The 27853-nt window shown below is 38.2% G+C and overlaps 4 protein-coding genes and 1 pseudogene across 6 annotated transcripts; 2 read left to right on the forward strand and 3 right to left on the reverse strand.

The window, feature by feature from the left end:
• The first annotated feature begins 1966 nt into the window (after positions 1-1966).
• Positions 1967-3488, forward strand: LOC121801871 (chlorophyll a-b binding protein, chloroplastic). Of its 2 annotated transcripts, none has more exons than XM_042201318.1 (4): positions 1967-2125; positions 2417-2637; positions 2711-3225; positions 3302-3488. In XM_042201318.1, exons 1-4 carry the CDS (start codon positions 2070-2072, stop codon positions 3317-3319), a joined length of 810 nt encoding a protein of 269 aa, XP_042057252.1. In that variant the 5' UTR covers positions 1967-2069; the 3' UTR covers positions 3320-3488. The 2 variants fall into 2 exon arrangements, with proteins under 2 accessions (XP_042057252.1, XP_042057249.1); XM_042201315.1 differs by having other exon boundaries at positions 1973-2125; positions 2414-2637.
• Positions 3489-4560: 1072 nt separating this feature from the next.
• On the reverse strand, positions 4561-5213 carry LOC121801872. The gene has a single exon (XM_042201319.1). It carries the CDS (start codon positions 4967-4969, stop codon positions 4694-4696), a length of 276 nt encoding a protein of 91 aa, XP_042057253.1. The 5' UTR covers positions 4970-5213; the 3' UTR covers positions 4561-4693.
• A 2313-nt stretch (positions 5214-7526) lies between these two features.
• LOC121801884 (alpha-ketoglutarate-dependent dioxygenase alkB-like) lies at positions 7527-9865 on the reverse strand. Of its 2 annotated transcripts, none has more exons than XM_042201337.1 (6): positions 9677-9865; positions 9059-9416; positions 8460-8598; positions 8274-8340; positions 8053-8174; positions 7527-7884 (listed from the first exon to the last, which is right to left on the reverse strand). In XM_042201337.1, the coding sequence occupies exons 1-6, from the start codon at positions 9769-9771 to the stop codon at positions 7745-7747; spliced, it is 921 nt and encodes a 306-aa protein (XP_042057271.1). In that variant the 5' UTR covers positions 9772-9865; the 3' UTR covers positions 7527-7744. The 2 variants fall into 2 exon arrangements, with proteins under 2 accessions (XP_042057271.1, XP_042057270.1); XM_042201336.1 differs by having other exon boundaries at positions 9059-9560.
• Positions 9866-11133: 1268 nt separating this feature from the next.
• Positions 11134-13448, forward strand: LOC121801959. Its single transcript, XM_042201446.1, has 5 exons — positions 11134-11445; positions 11669-11772; positions 12020-12133; positions 12858-12941; positions 13092-13448. The coding sequence occupies exons 1-5, from the start codon at positions 11187-11189 to the stop codon at positions 13146-13148; spliced, it is 618 nt and encodes a 205-aa protein (XP_042057380.1). The 5' UTR covers positions 11134-11186; the 3' UTR covers positions 13149-13448.
• A 12182-nt stretch (positions 13449-25630) lies between these two features.
• On the reverse strand, positions 25631-26874 carry LOC121804308 (annotated as a pseudogene).
• Between the last annotated feature and the right edge of the window lie 979 nt (positions 26875-27853).

Genomic DNA, 27853 nt, shown 5'->3' on the forward strand with positions numbered 1-27853 from the left:
TACAATTAAATAATTGTATTTGTATATACTCTAGGCGGTGAAGTCGATTTCTCTATAAGGCTAAATTCGGGAAACTTTTGACAATTCTACTATAATTGTTGATTGTTAGACTAAACTCAACATTTAAGCTTGAATTGCTAAAGGTGTCCTCAATTTAGTTATGTAGAAACATCTACTTCGCCGACTAAGAGTATATATACTTATACATTTATTGTTCAGAACTTCAAGTCTTTTTTGTAATTTGTAATTAGCTTCGTTGTAGACTAGTAGTCTCGTTGTATTAATTTTTTTTGTTTAAGACTTCAAGTTTTTTATGATTTGTAATTGTTGTAACTTGTAATCTCAATAAAATTGCAATTTTCATCGTGATTTTTTGAATTTTATTTACGCACATTTCATAGATAAATAAATAAGAAAACGCAAAAAAAAATATGAACCGCCGAACCAGCCCGAAACCGGCGGTTTATGAACCGTGTGCATGCCTATCTAGAAAGTCAAAACTGTTGTAAATATGTTTTTTTTAAAGGAGGATCAACGATGGTTTCCCATCTACCCCCGAAGTGACTCAGACCCCCGGCCTAACGGTCGGAGGTGAAGCGTCTTACCACCGAGCTGCGCTCCGTTGTCTTGGAGGGGACCAACGGGTCCACCTACCTTCCCTCCAGTCACGGGTCCAGACCAGTTAACATATCTTCCCAATTATGGGCCTGACCAGTGAACTTATCTCCCCCTGCTCCTGGGTTCAGGCCAGTGAACTCATCACCCCCCAGGGGAAATAAATCTCCAAGATGGGCTTCCCAGGGGTCGAACACGTGACCTCTAGGATGACGCGGTATTTGTAAATATGTTGAATCTCATTGTTTTCACTATTTTATTTTATTCGTAATCGGCGGTTTGTGAACCGTGTGTATACCTATCTAGAAAGTCAAAATTGTTGTAAATATGTTGAATCTCATTGTTTTCACTATTTTATTCTAAAAAATACTCCATATTGAATATTTGGTAATAAATTATCGGAGTGAGAGTTTCCAATCTTTCACAAGGGTGGGAATTCCTCTATGTTTAGGGCAGGAAATTCAAATCGGGCCTAAGCCCATATATAAAATGATTGGGCCCACTACCAATGTTCAACAATAATGAAATGCTTCCACTGTCAATTGGGCCTCGTGTAAGGAATGAGGAAATAAATATAATCTAGGTTGGGCTCTCATTGTTCTCAATATTTTAGAATATGTGATTATTATTTATTTGCAATAACATTAGATCTTGATGTCAGTTAATTTTTTTTTTATATTTTTGTTTACTTGGGCCCATGTCTATATTTGCAATAACATTATATTTGCAATAGATCATGTCTATTTTTTTCTTAGTTTCTCTCTCTAATAAAGTCTCTCCATTATCAATTCTCCAAACTAATTTCCTATCATTTTTTGCATTAAAACTAAAACTTATGTCGTGCACTAATAAGACTATTAGTAGTAGACGGATGTAATAGTATATAGTTAAAATAAAATATGGAGTACAAAAAAGTACCGAAACTTAATGCAAATGAGAGTATGTATACATAAATTTACAAAGAAAGTGCTTAAACTAAATGACTGATTTAAAGTTGCAAATTTGGCATACTCAAATTCTACCGAGAACTATTTTTTACGTATCATAAATCACTCAAGCCAAAAAGATGGCAAACAACATTATAGCAAAAATAAGGCAAACATGACAGAGTTAGGCTTTCTATTGTTCCTCTTTATTGAAGAATATTCCAAGTTTTCACATTTGTTATGTTCAATTAATAAAAAAAGGGTTGAAAATTGAAAACATAGAGAAGATATAGAGATGGAAATCTTGATAGAAAGAGGTGAGAATTAGTAACACCACAAATTTAGATTTTTGCAGCCAAATGGCACACACATTAGATTTTGTGGTGGCCACATGGCATCTCAACTAGCCAATCACACCTCCACATTCATATCCTAATTGGATAAGCCCCATTCATCCATACATTTAACTCTCTATTCCTCAACTCTTTACACACACAACAACACACACACATTCCTGAAGACAGAAAAATGGCCTCTGCTTGTGCTTCATCAGCCATTGCTGCTGTTGCCTTCTCCTCCCCAAGGTAAGTCTCTCAATTCCCTCTCATTATCAACAATCATGAGATGATCAAAATTGTTAGATTTACCCTTAGGCCTCTTTTGATTTGCTTTACTTGATGTGATAAGTTAGATATTAGGTATTACTATAACTATGTTTTGAGCTTATAAGGATATTTTTCTTTACAAAACTAAGAAACCAAACAGACCCCTTAGCATATGTATAATGTATCTAAGGCCTCATTTTGTTTGCTTGACTTGATATGACAAATTAAGATATTGTGTCAAAACTAAGAAACCAAACATGCCCTTAGCAGCTCACAGAAAAATGGATCAATTGTGGGAGCAACAAAGGCCTCTTTCTTTGGAGGAAGGAAGTTGAGAGTGAGCAAGGTTACTTCGCCTTCCGGTAAGCGATCCGTGGCCGTCTACGCGGCAGCTGATCCCGACAGACCGTTGTGGTTCCCCGGGAGCACCCCTCCCGAGTGGCTCGACGGCAGCCTTCCCGGAGACTTCGGCTTCGATCCTCTCGGCCTAGGTGCGTTAGAACCGGCCTAGAAAAATCGGTTATTACATGAATCGGGTTTTGAACTTTTTTTTTTTTCCTGTAGCGTCCGACCCGGAGAGCTTGAAGTGGAACACGCAGGCGGAGCTCGTCCACTGCCGATGGGCGATGCTCGGCGCGGCCGGCATTTTCATCCCCGAGTTCCTCACCAAGATCGGCATCCTCAACACCCCGTCGTGGTACACTGCCGGTGAGCAGGAGTACTTCACCGACACGACCACGCTCTTCGTTGTGGAGCTGATTCTCATCGGCTGGGCCGAGGGGAGGAGATGGGCCGACATCCTCAAGCCGGGATCAGTCAACACTGATCCCATTTTCCCCAACAACAAGCTTACCGGGACCGACGTTGGTTACCCCGGTGGGCTGTGGTTCGACCCTCTCGGGTGGGGCACCGGATCGCCAGAGAAGCTCAAGGAGCTGAGGACGAAGGAAATCAAGAACGGACGGCTGGCAATGCTGGCGGTCATGGGAGCGTGGTTCCAACATATCTACACCGGAACAGGGCCCATCGACAACCTCTTCGCTCACCTTGCGGATCCCGGCCACGCCACCATATTTGCTGTGAGTGAAAAATTACTACAGACATTAAACATTTAAAACTTATACAGTCTACTAACAGTTTTACTATGATATGCAGTCTTTCAGCCCTAAGTAAGGAACGAAACAACGTGTTGAACGAGCAGCAGCGACCGGAGGAAGATATTCTTAGTTTGTCTTTTTTCTTTCTAATTAATGTTGCATTGTTTAGATGTGTAATGCTACATCCTTATGTGTGTAGAGAAGGGGTTAAGCCGTGTACAAATAAATCCGAGAGATCCTAAATACACACTGTCCATAAACATACCGATACTCATGCATAGAGAAGACAGTTTATTGAATCTAGATTACAAAAAGGGGATCATAAAAGCCGAGTAAAAAAGAGCGCGCAAATTGAGCCACACGTCCTAATTCTAGAAACGAGCATAAAAGATTATATGCACAATAATAGATGGCGTGTGGAAACCCTAGGTCTTAACAATGAAACACTAACCCGAAGCAAGAATTTAGCCCGGCTTTGTGATCTTGAATGCTACTGATCTGGCTTTGACAGTAGGCAGCAGTTGAGGCTGTGTGCATCAGCTTTTATTCGTGCAATACCTGTGAATGACGAGGCAGCATTTGTCGAAGTTCATGTGTTATATCAGCGAAAGAAACCAGAGATCTAAACAACACTATTTTTCTGAACTTATCTCAGTAAAATCCCTGAGTTTTCAGAGATCTCAAATCAGATACACATCCAAGGAGTATTAATTAGTTCTAAATATCCATATCCGAGTAGAGTGCAAGTGAAACTAGAAATCAATCAAGCCACAACATATTGCAATATCTTCCAATGTCATGGAACTTCAACCAAAATTGCAGAAATCTTGAAAAAGCAAATACCTTTAGCCACCCAAACACCAAAAAGATCTATCAACAGAAAACATTATCAATTTCGTAAATTTTGCACTTTTAATTACACCCTAAAGACCAATTCCCAATAGTCATCTGTCTCTGTCTTCTCCAAGAATGTTCAATACATACAGATGAACATATAGGTGCCGTTCAGTTCGACCAAAACATGCAATAAATGAGTAAAAGAGGCAAAGCACCTCAGCTTTCAATAGTCAAGAACTAAAACAAGACAAGAGATAAAGATTAGATATGGCCTTTAGTCACATTAAACAAGACAACCGAACAACCCTTAAAATCGGATATCCATATCCCAGCAGAACAAGTGAAACAAGAAATCAATCAATCCACAACGTATTGCAATATCTTCCAATGCCACAAAAACTCCAACCATAAGAACTCATATCACAACCAAAATTGCAAAAATCTCTAAAAAAGGATAAACCTTTAGTCACCCAAACACCATTATCAACAGAAAATTTCATAAATTTCATACTTTTAATTACACCTTAAAACATCAATTCCCAACACTCATCTCTCTCTGTCTTCTCCAAGAAATAATCAAATCAATACATACAGATGTCATCCTACACAATCCTCAAGAAGGCGGGCGAGGGCGAACCGCTATCTGAACCGGAATCGGGCGGCCCGTTCCAGACCCACCACAGCTGCTGCAGCCCATCCGGCCCGACCCGGCGCAGGTCCGGCATCCGTAATCGCTGTCGCTCCAGCGCGTGCACATGCAGGTGACCCGGCCCGTGCCGTTGCAGCTGGGGCACCTGGGGCCCATCATAGGGCTCTGATCCATCGCCTGTTTCACAAGAACCGCGCCGGCCAAGACGCTGAGGCCGGTGGCGAGGACGATCGGGCCCATGGGTGAAGAAATTGAGGAGATGGGAAGGGGAAAGGAGGGATTTTGGGAGTTGGGTTGGGTTTGAATTGGGGAGGGGTTGTGTGTAGGTCGGAGTTTTGGAGGTGGTGGAGGAGTAGAGTACACGTAATTCGGCGTGGAGCTGGTGGTGTTGGGCGGTTTGAAGCTTCTTCACACGCACACGCGCAATTTGTGTGTGGATTTCTTACTTGTTTGGATTGTTTTTTTCTGTGATTCATTTGTCGTGTGTTTAGATTTTTAGTGTGACGTGGCAATTGTATTTTCCTTGGATTTTTTTTTTGGTGTGGCATGAGGAAGACCACTGCATTTCTTGGTGTCGATGCTAGATTGGATTATTTGGTGTGGATTTTAGTGCCAACTGCCAAGGGATTTTCAATTTTATTACTACTAGTATGAAATTAGATTCTTGTGAATAATGATAGATTTTTGGATTGTTTTGATGAATGTACATCTCAATTTTATTACTACTACTACACTAGATTTTTTTTGGTGTGGGTGTTGGTGCTATAACGGGTTTTGTGTGTGACTGATTTTTGGCGTGCTATGACGGATTTATTTATGATTTAGGGCTAGTTTAATATATCGGTGATGATAAGATATGGCCCAAATATAGATATATATCTAGTCAAGCCTTATTTTATGAAACCTTCTTCCGAAGTCTGACGATCTCCATCGAAATTACTTCATGGAATGGTAAGAATTCAAAATGGTGGGTGAGACCGACAAGGTTGGTTGTGTCATTCTGGGCATCGTTTTTTGGAAATTATTTTGTGATGTTTACTCCGATGATCAGCGCATTTCTATTTATCTTCGAGGCAAATGTCAATTTTTTTTTGGGGGTGGGGGGTGTTTGAGGAGGGGATTGGGCGATGAGCACCCTTGCTTCAGCGCGCCTCGATCCCGGTGATGTAGTAATTTTTTGTTTCCTAGAGTGAAGGAGTGTATGAGTTTTTTTGGGGATTTTAATTGGAACAAATTTTTGCCTTGTAGGTGTTTGAAGAATTGCTTCTTAGTGGTTTAATTTTGCAGACATGCGAGTTGTAGTAAGAGAATCGTTACAAAATTCTTGTGTAAAACCATAGATTACCTTGCAAACTCATATGAAGAACAATGCGAAAGATAAGAGGGAAATTTGGACAGGGAATTGTGATTCCTGCTAGGGCTATTTAGAGAGGGAAATTAGAGGAAAAAATGAGAGGGAAATTAGAGAGTAAAAAATTAGAATGAAATTAGAGAGGGAAAAACGCGAGGGAAATTAGAGAGGGGAAAATTGGAGGCCAACTTATGGACATTGCACATCAAACATGAGTTAATGAAAATCTTGGGCCCTCAGACTAGGCCCAATAACTTGGCGATGTATCTCACATGTGCATAACCCAACCAACATATCAAACGAGCCCTTAGTGTCATATACTAATTTTTTCGTGTCATTGATGGATTTTTTTTGTGTGCTATCAAGATCGCAATTTTTTTTATATTTGTGTCGGACCATACTTCACGAAGTGCGTTTTAGTAATATGGTAGATTTTTTATGTGCTATGACGAATGCATTTCTCGATTTTAGAGTTTTGATTAGATTTTTTGTTGTGAGTTTTAGAGCTATGAAGGTTTTTTTTTGTGTGTGGTATGACAACCATTGTTTGCAATTTTAATGCCAAACTAGACTTCTTAATGTGAATTTTAGTGGTATGATAGATTTTTTGGTTTGGTTTAAGCTTATTCCTCAATTTCATGTGAGACTAAAGTTTTTAGAGAGTGAATGATATAGGGCTGTCAATGAGTCGAGTTGAGCATAAAACTAGCTTACTTGAGCTCAATTTTTGGTGAGCTATATATGATAATTGTATTCCTCAATTTCAATGCTATGAAATATATGACGAGTGTATTCCTTGATTTTAGTGTTATGACTATCTTTTTCGGCGTGCTATAACAAAGTGTATTCCTATATTTCAGTGCTAGACTATATTCAAATAAAATATATTGTTGGAATTTTAACAAATTACTCTTTTGCTATATACTCGTACATAAAACCTTTCAATTTTATTGTTTATGCTACACACCATTAACATCTACGATCTTGTTTTCGTTCAATTTTGTTATCATAAAAAATAAAGGATATAAAATTCTAACCATTAGAGATTGAAACCCAAGACTCCATGTTTTCAATTTGTCTAGAAAACCAGACGCAAAAACGTGGGTATTTAACAATATAATGATATAAATAGTTAAAATGCCTTCAAACCATCAAAAGTTGAGATGGCGAGTTGGTCTACGGCGCCAGATTAAGGTTCTGGTCCGAAAGGGATTGAATTTTTTTGAATTTCATACTTATAATTGTTTTATTTTTTTAACATTTATCTTGTTTTCTTTTTTAAAATATTAGAGCATTTTCTTTTACATTTATCCAATCTAATCTTTACTGCCTACTAACTTTCTAATGAATATCAAAGTTATTTTAGTCTTATTTTGACAATCTATTTGCATTTTAAAGGTTCTTTTCCAACAAAGAAAAAGCAAGACTAGCTAGTATTCATCAGAATTTATGAAGAGAAGAGAGATTGGATTTCATGGTTCTGTAAACAGTTGACTATTGATGTTCCACTATATCTTATAGCCCAAAATAAACTAAGTTATACAAAAATTCCAAAAATCTGCCCATAAATAAGGTAGAGAAGTAACAACACTCAATGGAAAGATCTGAGGTCATTCAACTATGCTCTCACAAAATTCTGTTTCTTGACACCTGCTTAAGATCAATTAGAAAACTTGTCTGATATTGATGTTGATTCTTGAAGTCCTAATGTAATCCAGATAAGCATGACCATCTTCTTGTGTAAACTGGGTTTCAAGATGGGATATGTCTGCATTTTCTGCATCGGTAAATATACGAGGAACACCTGATGTCGGAAAAACAAGAAATTTAGTCAGTCAGTTTGTCAGGCGACATCAGCGTTACTCAATCAACTCTAGTTCAGAGAAGTGCCATACAAACAGTATACATACTCACCAGTGGAATAATCAAGTTACAACTGCAATAACAAAAGAAGAATGGGAACTAGCATTACCATGGAAGCATTCCCTAGCTTCTCCAGCCATAAGAACGGCATCACCACTTCGGAGGAACATTGCAATTGGTGTATCTTCCCTTGATTTTCCCCCAAGAAGGAATATAGCTTTGCAACCCAAGCTAATGTGTGAAGAACATTGTTCAAAAGTTAGAATTCAGGTTATGCTATATAGCAGGAGGACTTACTTTAGACTGAACAAGTGATAGAAAGATAGATACCTCATGCTTACAATAGGCTTGCTCCAGTCTTTTTCCATGTCATCAAGGTGCCCACCAAGCATATCGCCTGAGAGAATAAAATAGCACCAAGGGGTAAGGAAGAGTTGCTAAGTTCAAAGGGAACAAATAAATAACAACAAATTTAAACATTAGCTCTGTCATTGAACTAATAAGTATAGAACATACCTGAACCAAAATAGTTCACGATAGCAGCTTCGGGTAGGAATTCTTCACCACGGGGCATGGCAGGAGCTGCCATCCTTTTCGCCAACTGGCACAATGCATCGGGAATCTTCTTATGAGGTAGAGAAATGTTATAGCTCCGCTACACATCACAGGAGTTACTTCATGAGCTCCAAATAAAACAGAATGGACTAAAGTGTGGATTCATAACATAACAAGATCACAAAACACCAACAATATTGGGAAAACAAAAAACAAACGGACAAAGAGAAATGTGTGCTTATTCATCATTAGCCAAATTTAAATCCATTGACTTTCTAGAGAATCTAAGGTTACTCGTATTCAACATTTCATTAGGTAGACCAAAACCCATTAGTGAAGCTCAAGAGTTAACCCCGATTTTGATAATACAATCGGAGATGTACATCAAAGTTGATATATAGCACATGGATATCGATAATATGAATTTGCAAGCTAAAACCTTTGTCCATATGATTTAAACTGCAAAAAGGGTAACATCTTCTAGAGGTATATAAAGCCAACACAGCCACACAACTCAATAGCAATCGAGAAAACTATCGAAAAGAGGATTCTAGCAAGACCTTGGACCAGTCAAATTGCAAGCCAAGAGTACTCCATCTTAACTTACGCAGCAAAACAGAAGCAGACACTGATTTGCACGCATCTTTACTACGCAATTCACCATGTTCCTCGACAAACTTGTACCAGGGAGCACACACATCACTCTGCAAGGCATTAACCTCAGAACAAACATCATCCGGAAGTCTTTCTACTTCCACCAATACCCTCCGCTCTTTAGCAGAAACAAACAAATCCTCTATAGGGCCATAAATTGCATTGTGGTTTGTTCGATTTGGCGGTTGAGGAAAGCTGGCCAAACTCTCCCTTATCCATTGCCGCTGCTCTTCAATACTCAAGGCACCAGGAATACCTGGGCGGCTTTCCAAGCAGAAAATCGGTCGATCAAAATCACGATTTAGTACCGAAACTCCATCGTTAAGCTCAATGTTGCAATTATAGTCGTCTAAAATTGACTTGAAATCTATGACCTCTGATAAATCCACAGGTCTCGTTACCTTTTTCCTAATGCCAATATAAATAAACGAATCAAAACTACACTTGAAGCAGAAAACTCTCAGATAATTCACAGAATCGAATTAAGATACATAACAAATTAACTAAAAATTAAGAATTCATACTTTTTGGTGTTATCGTAATAGATTTTGTATTTCTTTTCAGCTTTCCGGAAAGCTGTCCGCTCTGATTCTTCGGTGGTAACCTCTGATCGGTACATTATGAGTAGAAGAAAACTTAGAAAAGTTTCTGAAACTGAAATTGGGAAATTTCTCTAGGGTTTTGCAGAAGAAATAGAGCTACAATTAGATGGAATGAAGTTTACTGTGTTGCTAATGAAAACTTGCCACGTGTATATATAGTCAAATTGTATGAAAATATTATGAATTATGAATTTAAATATTCAATAGTGTAATATATAGTCATTGTATGAAAATATTACCATACGGGTATTTTATTTATTTAATTAATTTGATAAAAATTATAAAATTAATGTTAAAGTCATGGAAAAGACTATTATTTGAGTTGAAAGAAAGGAAGGCACTAATCATTATACTAATTTACACATAAAATACTCTAAGTAGTTCAAAAAAAAGAATTACTACTACATTTTTTTAGGATTAAAAGCCAACAAAAACTAGTAGTACTAAGTTTGGTCTATCCCGTAATTTTTTTAAAATGTTCAATTATATCATAATTTTAATAGTATTTTTCTTAATTGTCATATAGTCTATGAAATGAGAGAAATTATGTAGTATGCTCTAGGCAATGAAAAATATCATGCGAAAAAAAACATTCGGCTATTTAAACAACGTCACTTTATACATTTAGTCAATTATATCATTAATTTTTATATATGTACGCAATGCATTGATAAATTTACAAACATAGTATGATGAAATTTTTGCTATGAAACAATTAAGAAAAATGTCAAAACTATAATATATTAATTATTTTTTAAAATTGTGGGATTGACCTTGACCAAACTTTATGGTATTTTTGTCATTTGCTCTTTCTTTAATCCAGTGAGTCTCAATTCTATTTATGAAGCCTTTTTCATTATTTTTTTTTGCTTTTATCCATTTTTATCACCTTCTCTTGTCTCACTTTATAAAATGTGTATTAAAAGTTAAAACAAGAACATCAACCAAAGAAATTATTCTTCATGAATGGATGAAGTATTAATGAAAATATAAATAGACCTCACTTTTGAAGATATATTCATGACTTGAAGATAAATGAACTGGAAATACTTAAAATCTACTGTGATGTTCGGTTTACAAGATAAAATAATACCAAAATACAATCTAGTATTGAGTTATGAGATTATTTTAGTTATATGGGGTTAGCTATGACTAATTATTCTATGATTATCCATCTAAGATTGAGCTGTGGGGTTGAATATAATGAACCAAACACACTACAAATTTAATCCCGGATAGGGTCTTGCAAACTTATCACCACCTACATATATAAAAAAAAAATAGGCAAGGGTATTACTGTAATTAACATCTAAGCAATCCAAAATCCAGAATGAAGGCAAAAAAACTCCAAAATATTCAACTATAAAAGCAAAAGAAAGAAAAGCAACGAACAAAAAATCCGATTGAGCTAGAACACAAAATATCATCAAAAATGGCGTGCAGAATTGCTCTCAGAACCGTCTTCTTAACCGAACCACGGCTGCCTCTCTCCTTCATTCACACCAATTTCTCCAGTTTTAGGCCAATTAAGAAAATATCCACATCCAATCCAAGCTGCGGTTGCAGAGCAGCACCAAATTCCAAGAGCTACCAGTTTTCGCGTTATTGCTCGAATAAAGGGGATTCATCTCCATCAACCGATGATTCTGAGCAAGGACCTCCTCAGGAAGCCGTTTTGAAGGCCATCTCAGGTTTTTATTTTTCCTCATAATCACTTTTCAATCATTATTCGCGTGTTTATTGATAATCTCTTGAAACATTTATCTTTATTGAACGAATCGTTTGTTTTACCCTATTGTGTTGGTACGAAATTTTGAATGAATGGGGCTTTTATGAGATGCTTAATCTTTGTTATGTTTCATATGTATTCGAAAAAGGAATTTGGTGAAATTACATTTTTTTTAAAATTTTCAGAAGTTTCAAAGGCAGAAGGAAGGGTGGGGCAAACTACTAATGTGGTAATTGGAGGTACAGTTGCTGATGATTCAACCAATGAATGGCTTGCTCTAGATCAGAAGGTAGACTTCTGTAGTCTTTCAACGTCGTTACGACTCGTTTGAGTTCAAATATAGGCCTATCTCTTAAATGCATCATTTTGTTCCTTATCTAATGAAGACTTGCGATGGAAAAGATTGTTTTCCCTTGATTGAATTGGCTGTTGCAGTTAATCCCTAAGTAAATATTGTGGCTCGAGTGTACATTATTACGTTGTTTGAGCTATTGAAAATCTTTACTGATTTGATGTCACACATGTATGTGTCATAGGTGAACTCTTATCCCACAGTTAGAGGGTTCACGGCAATTGGAACCGGCGGCAATGATTTTGTGCAGGCCATGGTTGTTGCTGTTGAATCAGTACTTCAGATGCCAATCCCGGAGGTAAGCACATGTTTTCCTGCGTTTAAAGTTTGATTTGGAGTTCGGAACCATCAAAATGCTTTCTGTTTTCCCACATATGAGCTTTAGTTGCTCTAACTTCGTTGCGGGTTGGTCTTATTTTATGCGATCCTTTCCAGACATTAATACCGGATAAAGTTTGAAATGTTATTTCTATTTTTTATTGTTAACTTGTGAGCTAACCAACTATGGTTCAATACTATCTGAGAAAGTATAATTTCATGTTGCAATACGACGTATCATTTCTATTAACTGCTAAAATGGGTATTAGTTCTTAGATAGTGAGAAATTTGGTTCAAGTCATTAGCTGGAAAATGAAATTGTTATTGGTATTCAATATAAGGATCTTCGAAATTGCACGAAAGGATAGCTTTCTGGTTCCGAGGTGTTGACTCTGAGTTGATACTGCCAAAATTTTCATTGATAATGATCTCTACCTCTAAACGTTAGTCCATTCTCGTGCAAAATGAGTGGTTTGTGAAGTTCGGTAGTAAGGAAGTTAGCAATGTAGCTTCTACAGACAAACAAGGTGAATGTTTTCTGGAGCACATAAATGTTTTCTTCTCTGTATTGTGAAGTTTGGTAGTAAGAACGCCTAACTAGGAGTATAATACCTCTCTTTCCCCTGCCAGAAAATAGCCGCAACTCTGAACAATTCATCACTGCAAACCCGACACTCTTAATCCTACCATATATTCTGCTGCAGGGTCAAGTGAAGCAGAAGATATCATCTGGTGGCAAATATGTATCAGTAAACATCGGACCCGTGCAAGTTATTTCCAGTGAGCAGGTGCTCTCTCTCTCTCTCGGCAGGCATGATGTTAAGTTTATGCTGTCAAAATGTGCACATGAAACAAACATGCTAATAAAAATTGGACATTTTGTTATTAATTGAAACATATATAATGTATCTCTATGTGATCGAGTTGTGTTTGTCCAGGTACAAGCGGTATACAATGCTATGAGACAAGACGACAGAATGAAGTATTTTTTGTAAAACCATTTCCAGTTGGAATCTGTATAGAAGGCTGGTCATCCAATCTTCCAGGGGTAACTCTTATTTTCTACGGCTTTCCTACTATATTTGTTTGTGATGTTCGTCTATCTCCATAAGCTGATAGTAGGCTTAGCTAGTTACCTTGTGACAATCACTAGTTATTTATGATTGTGAGTTTTTTATGTGGTAATTTAGCTGAGAAATGGATCCTCATTGGAATATAGTTGTTGAGGCTTTGTAACATCTGTACATTTTGGTAACTCCACTGAATATTCAACTTTTGAAATTTTTTTGAAGAAAGGAAACAGTGTATATATAGGGAAAGCCGTGTGCAATGAAAAATAGAAGCGTAGAATGTCTCTGTTTTCACATCAACACAGAAGAGCTCACTCGGCTGTGTTTTGCTATGCCCGCAAGCATTCAAGTGCGAGCCTGCCATTACCCGACTCAATTCTTCGAGGTGATTCATTGTAAGTTGTCATCGGCCTGACCTAATTGTGTCATCTTTCTCATCCCCAGCTTTCAACATTTCCATTTATTTTTCCCTTAATTTTCCTAAAAATTCACAGACTTTTTCTATTCACCCTTGTCTCACTTATTAACCAAGCCTTTGATCCCATGGTATTGGGAGCCCAACTCTAGTACTCCGTATATTACTCTCTTTTCCTCTTTAAGAGATAACTATGTTTTCCTTTTTTTTGGGATATCTCATAAATCTCTTAAAATAGAAACATCACTCACTCTTACTATATTCTCTTTTTACTTGACTTACAAAATAACACAACATAAAATCTCGTATCAAATAATAAATGTTTCACTTAGAGTGAGACGGAGGGAGTATGTTTTTGCTTGTAATAATATTATATCAATAAGAAAAAAACGGTTCTAGCAAACATGATATGCAGAACAACATGAGCCAATTAATTGAATTTTTTTAAAGAGTGCAGTTACAATTTTGTTTATAAGTGGTGTAATTAAACGTTGGAGAAAGATAATGGATAAAAAATGACATGAAAAAATAGAGGATCTGGTGTGGATGTTGATATTAATAGTTACAATTTTGAACCAGAATTAAGTCTTTGTGAATCAACAAGAAGAGATAATTATGGCATTGATGCCACATGGAACAACCCTCAAGATTCTATAAATTGCAATGCATGCTAGTGGATAAATTCATTCCAATCAACTCCCAAGTTGAAAATCAACAAAACTAGTGGCAAATGAGACTTATTGATGTCTATTTTATGGATAAATTTGAAGATTGAAATTCGTAGTCGTTTAGGATTTCTAACCGTTTTGCCCAAATCAGCCAGAAAGGGGGTAGATTGTATTGAAAAATCACTCTAAATTCATTTGAACTAGTTGAAGCTGAATTTTGGTGAAAAGAATGTCGTTTATCTGGTTAAACTGGCCTCGCAATGCATATCAAATGTTCTCACAACAACATGCAAATTAACAAGATAATATCCCCACATTTTAATTTCCCAAATTCTAGGTCAATTTCTTCCCCAACCAAATTCCAATCTGTTGATTATTCTTTAACCTATACAAATTTTACATATAAACATTCATCATAAAGACTTGAAATGCTAATCAGTAGGGAAGAGAATTAGAAAAAAGAGAGAGATACCATGAATTAGAACGCTGCGTTAGAGTCTGGAAATTGATCGGCGGCGCCGGAAATGAGGCGACGGCGACTCTCCGATGGGGGGAGAGAGACAGAGAGAGAGAGAGAGAGAGGATAAGGGTGTGTCAGGCCACCTGCAACGCGTCTCGCGGGTGGCTCGTATCTCGTCCCACCGAGACGAGACGGCGGCGAGACGCGTTGCAGCGTCCCGTCTCGTCCCGGTCTCGCCGAGACGCCCGTCCCACCAAGACACCTCGCGGGCTGTCTCGCCACGCGCTTGCGCCAAGTGGCACACTCCGACGCCATGCGTGACGCCCACTCACCGGCCAGCGAGTGGGTTTCGTCACGCTGACGCAATAAATTATTTTTTTTAAAAAATTGAATTTAATTAAAAATAAATAAAAAAATCGAAAACGGTAATATTACCGTTTTTCGACTGTTTCCTTTTTTTTAAAATTTTTTTACTCTATAAATACTCCTATTTCATCCTTATTTCACTAACAAATACACATCAAATCCTCCAAATCATCTCCAATTCCTCTCCAATTTTCATCTAACCTCTCATCACAAAATGTCCGGTGAAGGAAACTCTAGAGGTGGCGGTGGCGGTGGTGGTGGCGGCTCCGACGGGTTTGACATCAACACGTTAGGCGACTGGGGGGCATGTACAACGTGTTGGGTGGTTCCGGTTCCGGTTCGTCTACGCCGGGGGTACCAACCACCCCATTTTAATGTAGATGCATACGCTCGTCCCTCCGCACCGAGGTATTCGTAGGGATTATCCAAATTCGGGAGGATTATCCGGATGAACCTCATCCGGAAGGAGGACGAGGCAGTGGAAGCTCCAGGGCATTCGACGCCGTGGAGGAAGAGGCGGAGACGGCCGAGGAGGATGAGGATGTAGGCCGACATCCGTACAACCGCAAGGACACGATGGCGGTGTACAATGCCTGGATTAGCGTCTCGTACGATCTCATCGTCGGGAATCAACAATCCGGGAAGTGCTTCTGGGAAAAGGTCACCGAGGCCTACAACGAGATCAAACCTAGAGGGTCCCGCTGCCGCACATTGAAGATGCTCCGCGCTCACTTTGACCGAGTCGACAGGGAGGTCAAAAAATTCTGCGGCATCTACAAGAACGAAGCGGCTCATTACCAAAGAGGAGCCACGGGAGCCGACATTCTGAGATCGGCTTTGCAAGTCTACTTCGACGACACCGGCATAGAATTCAGACATGTCGATGTCTGGGAGGTCGTCAAAGACGAGGAAAGGTGGGCCGACGGTGTGCGGTCCAGCTCGGGCTCGACCTCGAAGCGCACGAAGCACACGACGGGTGGCCAATACTCGTCTAGTGGGGGCGGTTCGGGCAGCGCCGCACAAGAGGCTGCCTCGCAGGAGGTTGAGGGCACGACAGACAATACCGGGGGGTCCTCCCGTGTGCGCTGTCGGCCGCAAGGGACCAAGGCTGCGAAGGCGGCTGGCTCGAACACCCTATTGTCCATGCACTTGACCGCCACGATGGCGGATAATTCCCGCATGACGCCTCCATAATACCAAGCTCATCTTGCCGGAATTGAGTATATGGCAAGACAAATTGGTATTCCGCCTCCAGGTAGCTTGAGTGCACCGCCACCGCCTTCGGGAGATGATTCGCCGGCGGAGTAGTTTTTTTAATTTCTATAAAATTGTATTTTAAATTATGTTTTTTTATATTTATTTTGCCACGAATTTAATTATGTATTTTTTTTTTTGGATTTTAAGTTGTATTTTTATTTTATTTAATGAAGTGTGTTTTTTATTAATTGAATTTGTTGGAAAAAATAAAAAATAAAATTGAATGAATAGTAAGTTAAGAGATGGTTAAGAGACGGATAAGAGATTGAGGGTTGCAGGTTCTGTCTCTTAGTTAAGAGATGGAGTGAAAAGTACGGTGGGGCCCAAGAATAGTTAAGGGATGAGACGGTTAAGAGACGGATAAGAGACACCGTTGCGGATGGCCTCACAGCTGCAGAGAGAAAGCAGTGGCGGACACACATGCCAACAAAAAAATTTCTTCCTTTTTTCTACTTCAAATTTTTTTGAAAATTTCGAAAGTAAGCTTTAGCCCTTTCCAACCTAGTGCCCTTTAAGACTAAATCTACAAAAATTTAATGGTAGAGATGGCTGAATTGAACCTGGAAATCCATAATTTGATAGTATTAAAAATTGACTAAAAAAAGGCAATTGAGCCAGAAAAAGTTATTAGTGGCTTCAACTTATTCCCATATAAACAGTCAAATTTATCATGGACCAATTTTAATTTTTAAGTTCAAATTTTCCTTCTTTATTTTTTATTTCAATTATGTAAATGTTTATATTTTATAGTAATTCTTTATATTTATTTTATTATGAAAATTTTAGAATAAAATAGAAAAAAATGCATTGGATGTGCAGTATAGTATAATTCATATAAAGTTATGTGATTTATTAAAAAATAGATTGTTTTTCTTGACTTTAAAAACATTGGGGTTAAATTTTTTAATCTAAGTTCGAATTTAAGTTGTTCAAAGTTAGAAGTTGATTCAAATAACATTTAACACTCTTTAAAAAGTAGTATATAATTTAATTTGCAAGAATACTCAGAACTCAATATTCATAGCTTTAGTAAAAATAAATACAAATGCAATATGAACTGCGCTAATATTTTGATGATATACTTTTTTTGTCCTGCTGCGAAATTTTCTTTTAGACATGATATTTTATGTAGTGTTTTTTTCGGCTTAAGTAAGGAAAGAAAAAAAATTATAGATGATGATGTTCCTAATCATGGAAACGTGTCGGTTTAAGTGGGCGTCCCAAAAAGAAAACGAGTCACCTTAAGTGGATCATAGGGAATATTACTTTTTAATATATATAATACTGAAATTTTTATGTGTCTGCCACCGAGAGAAAGTGTAGGCGGAGGATTGGGTGAGGAGGAAGGAGGGAGATGAAGCGGTGACTGAAATATGGCGGCAATAGCGCCTATTTGCCGACGGCGGGAAAAGGGTGCGGTCAGGTTGCACAATTTTCTTGCTTCTCGTTCCGATTTTCCGATTTAATTCTCAATATGTAATGGGCCTAAACTTTAATTAAATGTCCACATTTTTTTATTGATATGAGATTTTAAGAGCAGTTTAAGTAGAGTAAGTAAAAACAAAATAATTAAATATTTTAATAAAAAAGAAAATGAAAAGATTTATTTTTAAATGTAGAAAGTAAATATTTTAATGAGATAAATTAGAAAAAAAAAAAGAAAGGAGTATATATGATTGTTAATGGACTCCACACCACTAGCGTTGCACACAATTGATAAAACTAGGAATTGTATTGTATTGTGTTTTTTGTAATACACTTGATCATCCTATTTATAATGCTAGAGAAATAAATACTCCTAGGAACTATACACTTGGAATTATAACAGAATTAATGTTATATTCCTTGAACTTGTAAGATGTCTCTTTCCAATAGTCTTGATACTCCAACTTTATTATTTCCAACACTCCTTGAGACCCCAACTCATTATTTCCAACACTCCCCCTCAAGTTAAGTAACGGGATTTCCGATACTTAACTTGCTAAGAGCTTCTGAAAAATCCTTTGCTCCAACTGCTTTTGTCAGAATATTTGCAAGTTGTTCTTTTGACCTAACAAATGGGAACTCAACAATTCCATCTTCAATATTCTTTTTAATGAAGTGTCTATCTACCTCAACGTGTTTTGTTCGGTCATGTTGAACTGGATTCTCTGCGATACTGATTGCAGCTTTATTGTCACAAAAAATCTGACAGGTCTTCTGTGACAAAAGACCAAGCTCATCCATCAATCTTCTGAGCCATAAGATTTCAGTTAATCCATTCCTGATTCCTCTAAATTCAGCTTCTGCACTTGACAATGCCACGACCTTTTGCTTCTTACTTTTCCAGGTGACTAGATTCCCCCCAACAAATGTGAAGTACCCTGAAGTTGATTTTCTGTCAATCGGATTTCCTGCCCAGTCAGCGTCGGTATAGCCGTGGATTTCAAGATGGTTGCCACGTCTAAACATTATCCCATGATCAAAAGTCCCTTTGAGATATCTGACAACCCTCAACGCTGCTTCAAGGTGATCATCTTGAGGTCGGTGCATGAATTGGCTTATCACGCTAACAGCATAAGCTATATCAGGTCTGGTATGTGAAAGATAAATCAATTTTCCAACTAGTCTTTGATACCTTTCCTTATCTGCCAAATTAGCTCCTTCCGTGATTTTAAGTCCATGGTTGACAGCGATTGGTGTGTCTGCCGACTTGCATTCCATCATACCAGTTTCTGCTAGGAGATCTAATGTATACTTCTTTTGATTTATGAAGATCCCCTCCTTTGATCTTAGGACTTCGACTCCCAGAAAATACTTGAGTGCTCCCAAATCCTTCATTTCAAACTCTCTTGCCAAATTCTTCTTAAGTTGCTCTATTTCTTCACAATCGTCTCCTGTGATGATCATATCATCAACGTAGATTATCAGGCACGTGATTTTATCTCCTCTCTTCTTCGTGAATAGAGTGTGATCTGCATTACTCTGTAGGTAATCGTACTTCTTCATGGCTTCTGTAAATCTCCCGAACCAAGCTCTTGGAGATTGTTTCAACCCATATAAGGTTTTCTTCAATTGGCAAACCTCTCCATCTTCAAAATCATCTTCGAAACCTGGCGGAGCTTCCATGTAAACTTCTTTTTTTAATTCACCATGCAAGAATGCATTAGTAACATCGAACTGGTACAAGGGCCAATCCTTGTTTGCTGCTATAGAAAGCAGAACTCGAACAGTATTCATCTTTGCCACTGGCGAGAAAGTTTCGGAGTAATCAACTCCATAGGTTTGAGTGTAGCCTTTAGCCACGAGCCGAGCCTTGTACCTCTCGATGGTTCCATCGGGTCTTCGTTTGATGGTGAAGACCCATCTGCACCCCACAATTCGCTTCCCTTTTGGTAGCCGACACTTTTTCCATGTCTTATTTCTTTCTAGAGCTCTCAACTCTACCATCATTGCTTCTCTCCAGTGTTTGATCTTCAGGGCTTCTTTCACAGTTTGTGGGATTTCTTCTTCTCCATATAGGGTTGCCTCAAAAGCTCTTGCCAGTCTTGTCATATTTGCCTTTGCCACACTCCCTACTGGATATTTTGCTTGTTTACTTGGTCTCTCCGGTGAGTATCTTTTGGGAGGAACACCACGGTTACTTCGGGGTGGTAAGATATACTGCCCCGTATCTTCGTCTATGACTTCCTCCATTCTTTCTTCTGTAATGACAGGGTCAGCAGTAGTAACAAAGTTTTCAACATGATTGTTTACCTCAGATATCGGAGGGGGCGGTATTGGAGCGCCACCATGAACCACAGGTTGAGATGTGTTTAAGACAGGTTCGTCGGCAGTATTATTTGGCTCTGGTGGACCTTCAGTGGGATTATGGTTATTCGGCATAAGTAGCCAACTTATCGAGTCAACACTAGTAATTTCCCTCTCCCCCTGACTGGTAAGTTGGGTGTTATAGAAAAACTCAGATTCTAAGAAGGTGCAGTTCATTGTGGTAATCACTTGACGAGTTTTTGGATCATAACACCTGTACCCCTTCTGATTGACACCATACCCAATAAAAACACATTTGGTTGCACACGGGGATAGTTTTGTTCGCTCATGTTTTGGAATATGAACAAACACTGAACACCCAAAAATATGAGGTTTGAGGGATAAGGCAGGAGGAATTGTAGTCATGCTGGATAACATCTGGATAGGATTTTTAAGGCCAAGGGCTTTGGTGGGGAGACGATTGAGGGTGTAAATTGATGTAGCCACGGCTTCAGGCCAGAAAAAATTTGGTACTTTGGAATCTAGGATGATGGCTCGGGTCATTTCAAGGATTATACGGTTTCTCCTTTCGGCAACTCCATTCTGTTCGGGGGTGTAGGCACAAGAGGTTTGATGGATGAGGCCATTATTGGTGCAGAATTCTTTCATCTGAGTATTAACATATTCCCCCCCATTGTCAGACCTAAGGATTCTAATTTTTGTTTGAAATTAGGTAAGAATCATGGTGTAAAAGTCTGAAAATTTGGAAAAAACATCTGATTTATTTTTGAGAAAATACACCCATGTCATGCGAGTGCAATCATCAATAAATAAAACAAAATATCGAAAACCATTTCCCCCCACAACTGGAGATGGGCCCCACACATCAGAATGAATTAAGGAAAAAACATTATCAACTCTAGAGTTTTTGGGTCTGAAAGTTTTTCGATGGCTTTTAGCCAAAACACAAGTTTGACAGTGCAAAACAGAACTCAAATCTAGATGCGGAAAAATAATACTTAAATAACTAGTAGACGGATGCCCTAACCGCCTATGCCATAACCAAGCTTCCCGTTCTGAATTTCCATGAGCCAACATTCCTTTGCCAGTTTGAACCGTCTCATCCACATAGTATAACCCATGATACTCAGTGCCACGCCCAATAGTCTTCCCCGTCCGGATATCCTGTAGACAACAAAATTTTGGATTTATTAGAAGGGAACAATTGAGTTCTCGTGTAACATGACTGACAGATAACAATTTCTGAGACAAAGCTGGCACAAAGAGACAATTAGGGATTCTCAATGATGGTGATATTTGAATGGTTCCCGACCCCTCAACAGATATAAATTCCCCGCTGGCTGTTTCAATATAAGTCCTTTTCGATTTAGTCAACTCTCCAAAATCAGACCTATCATATGACATTGTGTCTGTTGCCCCACAATCAAAAATCCACCCTTTTTCATTTTTTCCATCCACTTTTGCGACTTGACATGCAATGGAAATTTCTGGGGTATCTCTTAATACGGAAAAACGATTTTGGATTGAGATTGGGTTACTATGGTATTTAAGGCTAGTGTGGGGGTCAACATGAGATTTTTTATAAGTATGTGGGTTGTCATGTAAGAGGGTGGGGGCAGATTTATAAAAAAGAAAAGTGGAAGGGTTTGAGGGCAAAGTCAAATCCTCAAACCCTTTACCTTCAATTGCTCTCGTAAATGAGGCAGAGCCTCCCGCCGCCTCAGCTTCTCGGTCGATTCCTCCTCCGTTCACGCCCCACCATCCACCGCCGGTCGAGATTTCCATCGGTTCGCCGCCTTTGTTTCCGGCGTGAGTAGCCCCTTGGCTGCCCGTCGGAGTGACAAGGCCGGCGACTTCTTCTCTCCCCACCGCCATTCTTCCCTTGCCGGTTGAATTTCGGTTCAGTTTGTGTCCATCCTCCCACCATTCTGGAAATCCCACCAATTTGAAGCATGTTTCTTTGGTATGCTTTGTCATCCCACAATGGGTACAATACAATTTTGATTTGTCGATTCCTCTCCGATTTGAGGAATTGTTGCGTGATTGTGGTGGTGGAGGTGGTCCTCGATGGGGCGGCGGTGGCTGTGGTGCTCTGTTCTGACCGCCGAACTGAGGCGGTGGGGCTCCCTGACGAGCACCGAAGCCGGTGCCTATGTCGGCGTTGACGTTGGTGGTACTATCTGAGGGTTTCCAGACTCCGGCCCGAGCTTCTTCTTGTTTGATGAGGCCGAAGGCAGTTTCAGCGTTTGGTTCATCCTTCAATATTTCTCTTCTGAGGTTGTCATATTTGTCATCCAATCCGGCAAGAAATTGGTAAAGCCGTTTAATTTCTTGTTCCTTTCTATAAATGTTGATACCTTTGTCGCAACAATCATACGGGCAAGGTTTTCGAGCATCCGTGTTCACCCACAGATTTTGTAAATTGCTCCAGTAGCTTTCGAGGGATTCATTTCCTTGAACTAATTTGTTTGTCTTGATCTCGAGGTCGTACACCTGCACAGGGTCAGCCCTGACTCCAAATGTTGTGTTGAGGCTTTTCCACATCTCCTTCGCTGTCTGGTGTTGAGCGAATTGAATCACCAATTTTTGATCCATATTCTGGATCAACCATGAGAACACTGTGAAATCTGCCTCCTGCCATGTTTTGAACTTTGGGTCGTCGGTTTTTGGAGGATCTTCATCTCCTTCAAGATGATGGAGTTTTCCTCGACTGCCAATGTTGACTCGCATTATTCTTGCCCAAACAGGGAAGTTTCTCCCATCGAACTTGAATCCAGTTGAGACGTTTTCAAAGGTGTTTGTCATGTTGATTGATACTCACTTGATTTTGGCTGTTTTTGGGTGTAGGTTTGAGAGATTTCTGCCGGATCTGTAGTCGAAAGGTTTGGGAAGGGTTTGAACAATGATGAATTTAATTCTGAGTTCGATTGAACCACAGAACCGTTTCTGCTCTTGATACCATGATAAAACTAGGAATTGTATTGTATTGTGTTTTTTGTAATACACTTGATCATCCTATTTATAATGCTAGAGAAATAAATACTCCTAGGAACTATACACTTGGAATTATAACAGAATTAATGTTATATTCCTTGAACTTTATTATTTCCAACACTCCTTGAGACCCCAACTCATTATTTCCAACAACAATGACGTCGGTTTATACTTTTTTTTCTTCTCCAAATTAAATCATCTATTCTCCCATAATTTTCATTTTCCATTAATCGAAGCATTCCAAGCTTTCCCTTCACCTGTTTTTTTCAATCTTTCTTTTTCAATAAATGTATTTTTTTAAAAATTACACCAAAAAATTGATACTTTCACTCTCTAAAAGAGACTCAGAATCGTCGTTCGTGGAGGAGGTTCTATTGTTTATCTTCCGGTTTGATGTTGTTGTTCTTTCCACAATTCTTGGAAGCCATTAGAGAAGTCGAGTAGCTCGTCATGGAGAAGAAGTTTATAATTTCAGATTTTTTATATTTTAATTTCAGATTTTTTATATTTTAATTTCAAATTATAACTTCGGATGATGTGTCATTTTAGTTTGTGTATAAATCATAATGATAAAAAGATGTCATGTACTCATCACTCTATTGTCAGATAGTTTAAATTAAGACGAATCGGTAACCAATGTACATCGACAACTCTGGTCTTTGGTAAGTTGTACTCCCATTATATACAAACTGTAAAGTTTGTGGAAAAAAAATATTTCGAATAGTTGCGTAACCATGCGCAACGCTGTCTCTTATCCGGCTCTTAACCGTCTCATCTCTTAACTATTCATGGGACCCACTGTACTTTTCACTCCATCGCTTAATTAAGAGACAACACCTGTAACCATCCCTCTCTTTCTTAATCATCTCATCCCTTAACTATTTATTCAATTTCATTTTTTTATTTTTATTTCCAACAAATTCAATTAATAAAAATACACTTCATTAAATAAAATAAAATTACAAATTAAAATCCTAAAAAAATACATAAGTACATTCTAAAAAAATAAATAAAAAGACCTAATTTAAAAAATACATAATTTAAAACTCAAAGAAGCAGAAGAATGAGTTGATTTGAGATGGATTTGCTCAAATGGATCCATGAATGGATCCCTGGATGGATTAAATTTGGGAGAAGAATAAAAGAGATTATTTGAGATGAAAATTGGAGAGGAAAGAGAGATGATTTGAGAATAATAGATGTGTATTTGTGTGTGTAATGATAATGAAAGAGTAGTATTTATAGAATAAAAAATAAAATAAAATAAAAAAATTACCGTTGAACGGTCATATTACCATTTTTTATTTATTAACATCGAATTTTTTTAAAAAAATGATTTATTGCGTCAGCGTGACGACGCCCACTCGCGGGCCGGCGAGTGGGCGTCACGCCTAGCGCCAGCGTGCGCCACGTGGCGCTGGCGCGCCAACCTTCTCGGAGGGACAAGCGTCTCGGCAAGACAGGGACGAGACGAGACGAGATAAGAGACGGTTAAGAGACAAAGATACTTGTTTTTCAATGTCTAGATATTTGTCAAATTCCAAATCACTTATTGATTTGTATTATTTTTTACCAAGTAAAATTTTAGCTCTAATATGACTTAATAAAAAATTTAATTACTATATATAATATTATTTGCGGTCTAAGATACGGCATCGATTTGGTGGAGTACTCTTATATTGCCATATAGGTATGAATTTTAAGCTATGTTAGCACAAAAATTTGATTAATTATAAAATTAAAACAAATTGATAATTTAATTAAAGGATAAATCAATAATCTTTTAAAAACAAATTTTAAAGTTGATACGCAAAAATAAGAATTTGATGAAAATTTAGAATTTACATCCAAAATACCCTTAAAAACCTTCAAAAACTTAAACTTAAGCGCAAAAATCGCAAATGATCTATACATGAATATCAACCATTTTACTGTGGCAAGTTAAATTTGATTGGAAAAGTAATGGAAACTAATTCGATTTACAGCTTCCACTTTTCATTCAGAATTTTCTTGTAAAAACAAACTTTACCTACAGCACATTTTTTTAATCTTTATTAAAAGAAGATATTGAATTTGTCACACAAATTAATGATGAGAGTCAACATGCCAACCCTAAATTTGACAGCACCACAAAAGTTTCTTTAACGTAGGGAACATCTATAATTGAACTAAGATATTCCTATTTGCGAAAACGAAATGAAGATAGGACAAATTTGGTTCCCATAATTATTTTTTTTCTTAACGTGTAACCCAAACCCGACCCAAACACGACCCGACCCAACCCATTGTTTTAGTCAAAAATCGGCCGTTGACCGTTAGTTTTTAACGAAAATGTTGACGGAGGACCAAAATGATCAAAATTCCATATGTGCAGGACCAAAATGATCAAATGTCCATATGTGCAGGACCAAAAAATCCAAAAGATAATGTTGACCGTTAGTTTTTAACGGAAATATTGACGGAGGACCAAAATGACCAAATGTCCATATGTGCAGGACCAAAAAATCCAAATGTCCATATGTGCAGGACCAAAAAATCCAAAAGATAATGTTTAGGACAAAAATCGTAAAATGGCTATATGTTCAGGACCAATTTTGGCCTTTACTCTTAATAATTTTATACCAACTCGTTTTCCAGCGCACCTTAGCAAAAGTCGGTGTTGATATCAACGGCGGGCGGTATCTCGAAATGCCACAGCCTCCCCTCCGCCTTGACTCGATATTTCTTGCATAAGAACGCCTCCGCGTACATTTCCTCCACCGCCGGTCCACGTCGTGCAGGAACAAGTGCGTCACGCCCGTTCCCTTCCGGTTCCTCGCCATCACCGCCGCCGAGTATATCGCCGCCATCCTCCCCGGCGCCTCCGGGAAATACCCCCGCGGCGCGTCGATCATTATCAGGTCCCACTCCGTATCGTACACCTCATTCTCCAGCATGTTCAGCGCTAACCTACGCACACCGAATTTATTCCCTAAAACGCTTTCCTTCCAACCAATAGATGACAAATCACTCCATAAATATAATACTTTTTCGTCCCACGTAAATATGAACTATTTTTATTTAGTCCAGAACTTTATAATTTAGGATTTTTTTTTAAAATAAGGAGGGATTCATTCTTTACTAACAATACTTTAACAGTTAATTACCTGCATTTATCGTTGCCACGTAGGAAGGATTTATGGGGGGAGCAGTCAGGCTCGGAGCGGAAATGTCGCATCAATTCGTCAGCCTGGGAGAGTTGGGTGCGGTAGGGGACGGTGTGGGCCCGGAGGGCGGGGGAGTCTCCTAAGACGGATTGGACCCACTTGGGGTCCTCCTCGAGAATAGCGTCTTGCCATGTGGGTTGAGGGAGGCCCACATGAGCGAGTCGCGCCCAAGGCCGAACACGAGGAAGTTCGTGGGGGCCAGGGAGCGGAGGATGTGGAACGTGACGGAGATCTCGGCCAATGACTGCTGCGGCACTACCGTGGACGTCGCGTACTGGAGCACGGCCTCCAGCTGGAGGCTCGTCGCCGAGGGGCGTGACGACGCCCCCGCGCCGCAGAGGAATGGTGCGGAGGCGTTTTTTGCAATGAGGAGGAATACGAGCGATGCGGCGGCGATCGATCCTATGGCCACTAGGGGCAGGGGCCAGCGGCGCGCTCTGCCTTCTTGCTTTGGTTGTTGCCTTTTTGCATTGTTGTGTTTCTTGTTTTTGGGACTATGCGTTTGGAGAGAACGTTTTAAACTACTACCCTTCATTTGACTTTTTGAACTAAAGGTGTTAATTGGAGTAATTATGAAAACTACATCTTTTCATGATTAATTAATATTGTCAATTTTGATGATTTTCCATCCTTCTCAAAATTGAAATGAAAATATTAAAATGAAATTGTATTGAATTTAAAATAGTAAAATAAATTTCTTCTTTCTCCGTCCTAAGTCACCTCCTTTTTTTACTCGCAAGTCGCTGTTCGTTACTGATTATCAATTTCTTGAGTTGGCATATTCAATTTTCCGAATTTTATTAGTGTAAATATGAGATGGTAGCACAAATTTACGAATGCTATAAATTTCTAATATCTCGACATAATTAATGATTCTCTTGAATTTGAATAGGTATATTAATATAGATTATATAGTTGTGTTAATTGATAATGCATTAATCATTTAAAGTCTAAAGCGATAATTTCTTTAAAATGTTACTAATACATAGTAGTATAAAATATATTTTTATTTATTTGAGAGTCTACTTTTTACAGTGATATTTGTATAAATTATATACATAATTGTGGTTATTAATGATGATTGACAAGATCATTAAAGATGTAGTTGAGTCTTGAATGACTAGAACATAGAATACCTACATTAAATAAAAAAATATCGATAAAATAGATCAAATAATAGACAAGATAGGGAGTTCATTTCCATTTAGAGCACTACTACAATTATTAAACGGTCTAAACCTCATCTTCCTCGTCAACTTCAATTAAATTCCTAGCTATATAGTTGATTTATAGGGTGCAAGAAAATAATGTTCACTAATTAGACTTAATCCATACAGGGGATGCTAAACCTTCTTTTTAGATTTCACTTTAAATATAATTTTAAATTACTGATAAATTATTAACATAAAACAATTAAATAATTTCTTAATATAAATTAAAATTATAAAAAAAATGTGTGGACAGCAATAACACAGCTTAGCTTAATTTGATAGTAATCCAAATGTGTGACGATC

This window comes from Salvia splendens, chromosome 5, assembly GCF_004379255.2.
Source record: "Salvia splendens isolate huo1 chromosome 5, SspV2, whole genome shotgun sequence".
Classification (NCBI taxonomy): domain Eukaryota; kingdom Viridiplantae; phylum Streptophyta; class Magnoliopsida; order Lamiales; family Lamiaceae; genus Salvia; species Salvia splendens.